Below are 11031 nucleotides of genomic sequence, written 5' to 3' on the forward strand. Positions count from 1 at the left end.
CCACGGGAACAATGAACAACCTGCGCTATTAAGAATAAACGATTTTTTAAAAATAAGCGCCGAGTACACGATCGACGATTTTTTATCGATTTGTGATCGCACGTAGGTGTCACACGAGACGACGTCGTGAACAATGCCGGATGTGCGTCACGAAAACCGTGACCCCGACGATGCATCGCACGATAGCTCGTCTCGTGTGACGCCCGCATTAGTGTGTAGACCAACAGGCCAAAAATGCAGTATTGTAATAACTCAATGTAAGCTTTTAAAGAGGCGCTGCAGATACTGGTCAATGTATGTCAACGTTTCTGGAAGTTCTCAAAAGTAGGATTACAGTGAACTTCTCCGAAGCCTGACTTGGCTGCTTACAGGGAACAATAGCTTGTTTAGTGCTTGGGTTTCGTGCCACTTTAATAGTGTAGCCTCGTGAAGAATAGATGATTTTGTTGGGAAGTAACAGAGGCCTACATGTTTCCCATGAAGTTCCCCATTTTATATTAAGACCAAGAAGGAAGGCTCGAGTCCTCCAGAATGACCACCCTTCTGTTAGTGGGTTTCTTCTGAAGTTCATAGATGGGGGTCTCTTATTTATTTTACTTACATAGCACCGTCATCTTCCATTTACAGACATCATCATCACTGTCCCCATTGGCTCTAATATTCTATCCTATCAGTATGTCTTTGGGGTGTCAGAGGAAACTGGTGGACTCAGAGGAAACCCACGCAAACACGGAGAGAACATACAAACTCCTTGCAGATGTTGTCCTTGGTGGGATTTGAACCCAGGCCCCCAGCGCTGCAAATTAACAGTATTAACCACTGAGCCACCGTGCTGCCCACTGTACAGTGCTAACTACTGAGCCCCTTCTGTAATTTCCATGTTTCCCAATAGGGCAGCCCCTCTAAATAAAGGGAACCTGACATCTGATAAATGCATAATATTAATCACATTTTTTAACAAAACAAACTTGCAGGTGGAGAGACGGCTACCGACTAGTCTTCTGTGCGGCTTAGTCCCCAGCGGCTATGTTTTTTGTCAGATGTCGCAGTGATGTCATTGGCAAGTATAGGGTTTTTTAAAACCTGATTAATATTATGCGGCTTTCATTCATACTGGTTGCATATCTGCACTGATGAATAGTTCTATCCTTGTTATGGGGCTATCAGGCATCACATCACTAATATCAAGTCAGATTAGACAGTGGCTGACAGCTGCACCAATGTTACACAGTATAAATGTAAGGTAAATACCGCATTCAGTACATGTATAGTAAACGCTCATTATATATTAGTATAAATCTCTTATATGAATTGTATAACGACTCAGTTTGCGCTTTCTTTAACCAGCTCTGACTATTTATATCGGTTAAGACCTAGATCTTATTTTCCCATCCTGTAATCCTGTATTGAGAGGGCGAGCAGATGACATTTAATGCATCCACATGTCACTATTTCAGGTCTGTGATCTCTGATTCTAATCATTGCTCCTTCGTCTCCTCCTTGCAGCTGTACGCAACGACCGCAACAAGAAAAAGAAGGAACCCCCAAAACCTGAAGTAACAGAGAGCTACGTGCTGAGCCCAGAGACTGAAAACCTGATTGAGAAAGTGCGGAAAGCTCACCAGGAAACCTTCCCTTCCCTGTGCCAGCTAGGCAAATACACTACAGTGAGTGGCACACTCATCCTACATGATCTATGCCCATTCTGGAGCACTAAGACCAGGGGTATATCATAAAACTCCAGAACCTCAATGCACTTCCAGTACTATTGCCTCTGATTATAGGGATCTCCCATTACCACTACAGTGTAACGCAGCACCTACAGCTCATACCATGACATTTCTTCACTGGAGTGAGGATACTGGAAAACCAGACAATGTACCGTAGTTATATGAAATGTGTAAGAGTTAGCAATCTGTAGGACGTGATTGGTTCCATGGTCTCGTCCGTATTGCGCATGAATGCATGATCCGCCTTCTATCACATATAATAGTCTGATCTATTAAACGGACCGGACTAGTGCATGCTACATTTTTCCATGCAGACCATTGACCCACATGGAAAAATGCTTTAGTGCACTAGCATATTGGCTACAATTAGTCCTTGTGTGATTGATGACCCACACAAACTGCTTGTTTGAGCAAATCCTTAAAGTAGCTGGGTGGACTCCTTTCTCTACATTACATATTCCATTCACTTTCTTTCTATGTGTTAATTCCTTACTTTCTGTCTTTCAGAATTTCAGCTCGGAACAACGAGTGTCCCTGGACATTGATCTATGGGATAAATTCAGTGAGCTGTCCACCAAATGTATAATCAAGACGGTGGAATTTGCCAAACAGTTACCGGGATTTACCACTCTCACCATAGCCGATCAAATAACGCTCCTTAAAGCCGCCTGCCTGGACATCCTGGTAGGTTTTATGCTGAGTTATTGGGGTACAGCCATGTTTGTCCACAATAAATTGTCCCCTATACATATTATACACAAGTTATCTGAAGCCACAGATATCAGTGGAATTGGCTGAGATTCTAAGGGGTGCTTCACACACAGCGAGCTCGCTGCTGAGATCGATGCTGAGTCACGTTTTTTGTGACGCAGCAGTGACCTCATTAGCGATCTCGCTGTGTGTGACACTGAGCAGCGATCTGGCCCCTGCTGTGAGATCGCTGCTCTTTACACACAGTGCTGGTTCGTTTTTTTATTGTTGCTCTCCCGCTGATAAGCACACATCGCTGTGTGTGACAGCGAGAGAGCAACAATCCTGAATGTGCAGGGAGCAGGAGCCGGCATCTAACAGCCTGTGGTAAGCTGTAACCAAGGTAAACATCGGGTAACCAAGGTGGTTACCCGATATTTACCTTCGTTACCAGCCTCCGCAGCTCTCACGCTGCCAGTGCCGGCTGCTGCTCCCTGCACACGCTAAGCGGTGTGCGCTGGTAACTAAGGTAAACATCGGGTAACCATACCCGATGTTTACCTTAGTTACCAGTGTCCGCAGCTTCCAGACGCCGGCTCCGTGCAAGCGCAGCGTCGGTTGCACGTCGCTGCTGGCTGGGGGCTGGTCACTGGTCGCTGGTGAGCTCTGCTTGTTTGACAGCTCACCAGCGACCATGTAGCGACGCAGCAGCGATCCTGACCAGGTAAGATCACTGGTGGGATCGCTGCTGCGTCGCTAAAGTGTGACGGTAACCTTATGTGTATGAGAGTCATCCAATCACCCGCGACACATAATGTTGGGGAAATGAAGGCTCAACGGTGTTGGATTTCCATCAGTGGAGTCCGGCAGAACCTCTGTCACCGAGATATAAGAGTTCCTGGCCTAGCTGAGCGCTCCTGTATACATGTGGAGTCGGCAGAGAAAGTGGTCGTCCGAACAATCGTCAGTCGGACAGTGGTATAATGTGTATGAGGCCCTAAGGGAAGGTAGAAGCTCCGTGCACTACTCATATTGGACAGGCATCTAGAGAAAACACTACCCATGGAGGCAGCGTCACACATAATATATCTATATCTGCGTCCAGCACAGGATTGTAAAATATGACCGCTGTGAGGTCAGTTGTTGCTTACGAAATCCAGCGGAGCCTGAATGTACTACACTGTCATCCTTAGTAACCATCTTCATGAAGCTTTTAGTTTAGTCAAGTGAAACAAATGTAAATGAATGAGCCGTTTCCTGTGAGCTCCAGCGCAGATTCTGCTGGCCCTCTCTTATTACGTAAGTCCTATTGTTTCTTGTGGCTCAGGTCTATTATCGGATACATGAAGGGATACACTATCATAAACTATATACAGGCGTTGGCGTGAGTATTTCCTTCGTCAGTGTCAGTAATTTGTGGACACTCTCACTTGCCTCTCTTTACTGTCTTAGTTCTCTAATTCTCCCACCTTTATTTTTTGGTTTGTCACAGATCCTACGAATTTGTATACGCTACACCCCCGATCAGGATACCATGACCTTCTCAGATGGGCTGACTCTAAACCGGACGCAGATGCACAATGCAGGCTTTGGGCCTCTCACGGATCTAGTCTTTGCCTTCGCCAATCAGCTGCTACCGCTAGAAATGGACGATGCAGAGACTGGTCTCCTGAGCGCCATTTGTCTCATTTCTGGAGGTAAGTGATGTTTAAGGCGTAATTAAACGTTATCACCTATTGAAAGGAGAGTTGGTTGATCGGAGGGGGTCAGAATGCTTGAACAACCACCGATCCAAAGTATTGGACTCTGTGTTGTTGGATTCTCCATGGGACTGCCGGAAATTGGCCAGCACTGTATATGGGTACCTCTGGCAGCTCCACAGAGAATCAATAGAGCTGTGGTCAACTTACTTTACCAACAAGGTATTTCAGTCCCCTTTTCTCATGATTGGTGGGGGTCCCAGGAGGGAATAAAATTAGTGACCACTGCACCCCAATCTATTCTGTCAATTCATTACTAAAGATACTCTGCCTAACAAACTGCTACATTTAATGAATTGCACCAATGTCACCGAGGCAATACAGGAAGATATGTGACACTCGCAAAGCCTCGGGTAACTGATACCTAACAGAGCAGATGTTAACACACAGTTCACCTACTGGGTAGAGATTACTTGGTGATGAGTAGAAATAGCGCTATTAACTTCGGCCTCATTACAGCAAGCCATAGGCAAAACCGAAATAATGAAAACTATACGTCCTGCTACGGAAGATGAGAGATATCAGCCGATGACATTTACAAAAACTAGACACAGGAAATCCAGAGAAAAGCATATTACTATGACAATGTATACAGTTTAAGAGATTTATACAGTGTCATCCCCACTCCCCTTTAATTTCACAGTCGTTGCTGTCTGTAGCACAAATAAACTCTTTACTGCTCAATACTGGGATTGTGAGTTATAAGGAGTCCTTAAAAAACAAATGTCTTCCTCTCCTGCAAATGTAAGGAGTTTTTCTTTCTTAGTTTAAAAAGCTGTAAAGATGTAAATGCCAAGTTTTATGGATAACCTATTTATCTGTGTGCAGATTTATCCTACAGTATAACAAGGTTAGCTTTTGGAAGCAATCCTCAAATTACCTGAGTACAAAGCGCCACCCTGTGGTCGGTTGAAGTGTTAGCATTCTAGCATACTTTCCTCTCTGAAAGTGAAATCTAAAAATGCAAAAGTCACACATTATTTAATAAATCTCAAAGACCAGATGAGATGAGCTGAAATGAGAGCTGCATGTACTTTGAGAATCCATGTCATAATGGCTGCGTAATCCTCAATGAAGGTTTTCCCTCCTAAAATTGAAATGAGGCTTTAGAAGTCCAGCGGAGCAGGCTCCTAAAATGCTCAGCCTAAAGAGGTTCTTCAAGAATGTAATAAAATGTCTCCCGTCAAATAATTCATATGGTAGCTCTCCCTAGTCACGTCAGGAAAAGCTGTAGTCTAAAGAAACCGCTCTGGAGACCTGTGTCTCAACCAGCGAGAAGAGCTGTATTGTAAGCACACAAAGTGACAAAGTGTGACAAGAGGAGAAGTTTTTTCCTTGGCTGACTGCGCACAGAGGTCTGAGAAAAGATCCTTTATGGTAATTCAGCCAAGGAGAAGATTTGTTTCTTCTCCTGTCTCAGCCCTTCTCCAGCAGCTCACCAACATCTCCTCTATCATTGAAGCACAGGTCTGGGATGCTGTGTTTCTTTGCTTCTTTTGGATTAAAGGGGGCTTTACACGCTACGACATCGCTAATGCGAACTCGTTGGGGTCACGGAATTGGTGACACACATCCGGCCGTATTAGCGATGCCGTTGCGTGTGACACCGATGAGCGATTTTGCATCGTTGCAAAAACGTGCAAAATCGCTCATCAGTGACATGGGGGTCCATTCTCAAATATCGTTACTGCAGCAGCAACGAAGTTGTTCCTCGTTCCTGCGGCAGCACACATCGCTTCGTGTAACACCGCAGGAACGAGGAAGCTCTCCTTACCTGCCTCCCGGCCGCTATGCGGAAGGAAGGAGGTGGGCGGGATGTTACGTCCCGCTCATCTCCACCCCTCCGCTTCTATTAGGCGGCCGCTCAGTGACGTCGCTGTGACGCCGCACGGACCGCCCCCTTAGAAAGGAGGCGGTTCGCCGGTCACAGCGACGTCGCCGGGCAGGTAAGTATGTGTGACAGGTCTGGGCGATGTTGTGCGGCACGGGCAGCGATTTGCCCGTGTCGCGCAACAGATGGGGGCGGGTACCCACACTAGCGATATCGGGACCGATATCACAGTGTGTAAAGCCCGCTTAAGACTAGGATTGGCTGCTGTTTGAATTGCGTTATGGTGGCCATGTAATTACTTTATTTGAAAACCCCTTTAATGGCAGGGTTGTACAGCTATTCTGAAATGGATTTATAAAATAAGTTCATCAGGTCTGAAAGGTTTATCTAATAATGTATACAGTTTTTATTGTGAAATCTAGTAACAAATCCTCTTTAAATTTTGCATATATACCGTTTTCCGGTTTGAAAGGGGCACTTTTTTTCCCCCCTAAAACTGGGGGGAAAAATGGGGGTGCGTCTTACAAACAGCATATGGATTACCGGGGTGGCAGTGGTGGCCCAGGGTCGGCGATACTAAGGGCTTGTGGGGTGTCATGGCAGTGGGCGCCATTGATCTGCCGACAGGCTTGGAGGAGGGGGGATCACGGCTCAAGAGGGTCAGTGTGCGGCAGCGAGGGTCAGCGATACTGCGGCCTCTTGGGGTGTTGCGGGCTGCTTTGAATCGCCCGCAGTTGACAAAATGGACTTCAAGAAAATGGCTGCGGAGGCGGCGCGTGTGCAGATAGGACTTCGCGGACATTTTCTTGAAGTCCATCGCGTCAATCTGCGCACGTGCCGCCTTCGCGGCCACTTTCTTTAAGTCCACCGGCAGATCAATGGTACTCTCTTGCCGCGACACCCCACGAGCCTGCAGTATCGCCGACCCTCTGCTGCCATACACTAACCTTCTTGAAACGCGACAACCCCACCTCCGAGCCCGCTGGCAAATGCCTGCCGCCACGACACCCCACGAGCTCACAGTATCGCGACGGACTCTTATTTTATTAGTAAAAATTATTATTTTTCCTGTTTTCCTCCTTCAAATTTGGGTGCGTCTTATAATCCGGTGCGTCTTCTAAAACGAAAAATACAGTACATCTATCTAAGGATGAATCCGAATAATACATAAAATATTTCTAATCAGATCGACAGGACCTGGAGCAGCCAGATAAGGTGGACAAGTTACAAGAACCACTTCTGGAGGCACTTAAAATCTACGTCAGGAGGAGAAGACCCAAAAAACCCCATATGTTCCCCAAAATGTTAATGAAGATCACAGACTTGCGAAGCATCAGTGCCAAGGGTAAGTGTGCCGATGTAATTACTAACAGTCTGACAAAAGTAATCCACTATTCAGATTTGATGTCTAAAATCTACGATGATGGCTGCAGATGTATGTTCAGTCAACTTCAAGCCTTTTTGACAAGCCATAATCTTGCCTTGAATTGATCGTCCATTGTGTATGGTGCCTGTCTACTGCCAAATTGTACTTCTTTACCATACCCCGTTGATCCTTTAGCACCACATTGGGGTTCACTGGGCAGGAGAACCTAATTGGCCAGAGCAGACAGCACCTAGAAAGAGCGTCTCTGGAGGACCACATATGTTCACGTTGCCTATTGTTTTCCATAGACACTATGGATCCATTTCAACAAAGTGCTTCTTCCAGTTTTCTGGCAATATTTTTGTGCAGTGCGGCATGGCACACAACCGTTGTGACTTTCAGCGTTTTCACTACAGATGTGGCAGTTCCACCAAAATGGGTGGAGCTAGAGGCAGGTGGGATGGGCGTGGCTACACCACATATCTTATTATTTAAATCTGACAGCGTTCCTTATGCTAGGGAGCAGCATTTCTAGAGAGGCATATGCCACAACAAAGAGGTGCCACATTCATTCAGATGCGCAATGCCAGCTTTCATAAATCAGCCCCCTTTGTGCCAATTTCATAAAGAAAAGAACAACGAATACCACAAGCCAAAAAAGAAAAGTGATAAATGCAAATGATGAATCGGGCTCTATGTATTACTTTCCTTTCCTTTTGTTGGCCCTGCAGGGAAACTGAATTCCAGCTTAAGGGGGCTTTACACGCTGCGACATCGCTAATGCGAACTCGTTGGGGTCACGGAATTGGTGACGCACATCCGGCCGCATTAGCGATGCCGTTGCGTGTGACACCTATGAGCGATTTTGCATCGTCGCAAAAACGTGCAAAATCGCTCATCGGTGACATGGGGGTCCATTCTCAAAAATCGTTAGCGGCAGCAGTAACGAAGTTGTTCCTCGTTCCTGCTGCAGCACACATCGCTCCGTGTGACACCGCAGGAACGAGGAACCTCTCCTTACCTGCCTCCCGGCCGCTATGCAGAAGGAAAGAGGTGGGCGGGATGTTACGTCCCGCTCATCTCCGCCCCTCCGCTTCTATTGGGCGGCAGTTCAGTGACGCAGCTTTGACGTCGCTGTGACGCTGAACGAACCGCCCCCTTAGAAAGGAGGCGGTTCGCCAGCCACAGCGACGTCGCCGAAAAGGTAAGTAGTGTGACAGGTGTGGGCGATGTTGTGCGGCACGGGCAGCGATTTGCCCGTGTCGCACAACAGATGAGGGCGGGTACCCACGCTAGCGATATCGGTACCGATATCGCAGCATGTAAAGCGGGCTTTACAGATTACTGCGATCACTGGGGGTTCCAGAAGCTGTCACTTTGTGGGATCTGTAAATGACTGCTATCTAACATGACTTTATAGATCATTAAGTCCCATGATGAGAGCATGAATGCATACATCACTGAGATAACATTTCTCTTTAACTTTGCAGGTGCTGAGCGTGTGATCACTCTGAAGATGGAGATCCCGGGATCCATGCCTCCTCTTATCCAGGAGATGCTAGAGAACTCTGAAGGCTTAGACAACTTGGGGGCAGCATCTCCTAATATGCTGCCGCCTACTCCTGTGCCCCCTGGGAGCTGCAGTCCTAGCCTCTCTCCTAGCTCCACTCACAGCAGCCCTTCAACACACTCACCCTGACCCTTTTCAAGCCAGCAAGGCAACATGGCACAGAGACTCACCAGCTCATGCACAGACTTTTCTGCTACTGTTCACTTTTTACTTTTCCCAAACCTCCACTTTTCTTCTGATCTCCTTCACTGTACCATGCTTTACCTTTCCACTGTACTCTCTTTAAACCTCAACCGGAAATCATCACTGTGCTGTATTTAGTCCTGGGACATAGTCTCTGCAGGAGAGGATGATCCGGGCATGGACGTGTAAGCCCTCAGTCCCCTCATTTCCTCAAGATTCAACCTTGTGCCTCTGGACAGTACTCTTCTTACACACACAGCATGGAGAATGGACTCAGAAAAAGACTAAGATTGAGCCGAATCTCACACTGTGTCCGTGTGATTGGGGTGAGGGGTGGGGGGCGGCTTAAGGAACGTTCTGAGACCGCTAAAGAGGTGACCATTTAAAAGCCACTTCACGCAGGAGAATTATGCTGGTTCATTAACTCCATTCACTGCCATTTTTGCACCCCCAAAGCACTCTGCTTTTAAAATGAATTTGGCTGTTTCTACAGCAGTTTCTGGATCTTTACATAGGATAATATCCATGCAGCTTGAGGTATTGTAACTGGAAAAAAAATGATGCATTTTAGGATCTTATATAAATTGGTGCAAAAAAAAAAAAAAGAAGAAAAATTGTATATATATATTTTTGCTACATTTTTCCCCCCTTGATTCTAGTCCACGAAGGAACCTTTTAAGATATTTTAAAGTGTAATTATGTACTTTTAGGCTGAAAAGTATTTGCTTGGACATTGGGCATCCTAGTGGGAAGCATCACCACCCTTACCAGGGCGCAAAGCGCATTTAATGGCAGAGTGCTTTCTGCTGGGTGGCATTTGGAAGTGGCGAGCCCCAGTGGTCAGTCCGCTACTGCTGACCGCATCGAAGGATTGAACTGCAATTTAATGGCTATCCCTATGACTTTGGTACCTTGGGGATTGAAGCCATATTCATAGTTATTATATACCAGCTGCACAGTATCACTGGTCTCACGTATTTTCTTTAACCACTAAACGTTGCGAGCTCCTTTGCCCCCCACCTTTTACCTCCTCCTAAAGAACTTGTCGTTTTTACACCTCTACACACCAGCAGAAATTTACAAGAGGGGGTGAGGTGTTTTTCTTTGAAATTAAAAATGAAAAAAAAGGAGAAAAAAAGAAAAAGCTACAAAAAAAATTAAATAAATGAGATGTGAAAGTTTTTTTATGTGAAAAAAAGTTTTTCATTTTTGTTTTGTTTTACTTTGAAGGTTTTTTCCCCTCAAGTTTCTGTCCAACTTCTGCACAAACGTTTATCTTTATATTAAAACAAACTTGTTTGTTTGACTTTTCTTGTAGTCGGTGCGTTCAGATGATATGTAAAGTGCTATGTAGGATAGTAATCACCAAGATGTGGCTCGCGAGGTGTTCGGATATATGTTTTTGCCTATCTTCATGCTTGGATGCTGGTCTCCCAAAAGCTGAAGGACCACAGCTTAGAGACCACAGCAGAAGCACCTAGTAGTGCCTTAGTCAGAGGCATTAATAGTTGCAACCATCATGGCATGGCACAAATACACTGGAAGCAATTTAGATATCATGCGTACGGTGGTATTATGGCTCCACTTGCACAAAAATATTGCGACTTTTGGCGTTTACACGCCAGTCCCATTCGGCTATACTTCAATATGGGTGTGGCAGGACAGGGTGTGGTTATACAATCATAAGTTCTGCCCCTGGCTGACGTACATTTCTGGCAGCGGGCAGTGTACACTAGGAATCAGTTCACTGTACTGCAGCAGGCAATTCATTAAGACTGACATGTGCTACGCCAATCTTAATGAATTGACCCCAAAGGGGCAAATTTAGCAACACTATCTAAGGGTAGAGATATCTTATGTCTTTTGGTAGCCATAGCAACCAGTCTCCGCTGCCTTTTGTA

The 11031-nt window shown here is 45.9% G+C and overlaps 1 protein-coding gene across 4 annotated transcripts in view; it reads left to right on the top strand.

Moving 5' to 3' along the window:
• RARA (retinoic acid receptor alpha) overlaps positions 1-10403 on the top strand; it is a 188479-nt gene extending 178076 nt beyond the window's left edge. For all 4 annotated transcript variants that reach the window (XM_075350153.1, XM_075350152.1, XM_075350154.1 and 1 more), the window contains 5 exons: positions 1507-1667; positions 2238-2414; positions 3913-4117; positions 7198-7356; positions 8868-10403. In XM_075350153.1, coding sequence (XP_075206268.1) covers positions 1507-1667; positions 2238-2414; positions 3913-4117; positions 7198-7356; positions 8868-9076 — 911 coding nt within the window. In that variant the 3' untranslated portion in view covers positions 9077-10403. The remainder of the gene's footprint in view (positions 1-1506; positions 1668-2237; positions 2415-3912; positions 4118-7197; positions 7357-8867) is intronic.
• Positions 10404-11031: the final 628 nt, after the last annotated feature.

The sequence above is a fragment of the Anomaloglossus baeobatrachus genome, chromosome 5 (assembly GCF_048569485.1).
Source record: "Anomaloglossus baeobatrachus isolate aAnoBae1 chromosome 5, aAnoBae1.hap1, whole genome shotgun sequence".
Taxonomy (NCBI): domain Eukaryota; kingdom Metazoa; phylum Chordata; class Amphibia; order Anura; family Aromobatidae; genus Anomaloglossus; species Anomaloglossus baeobatrachus.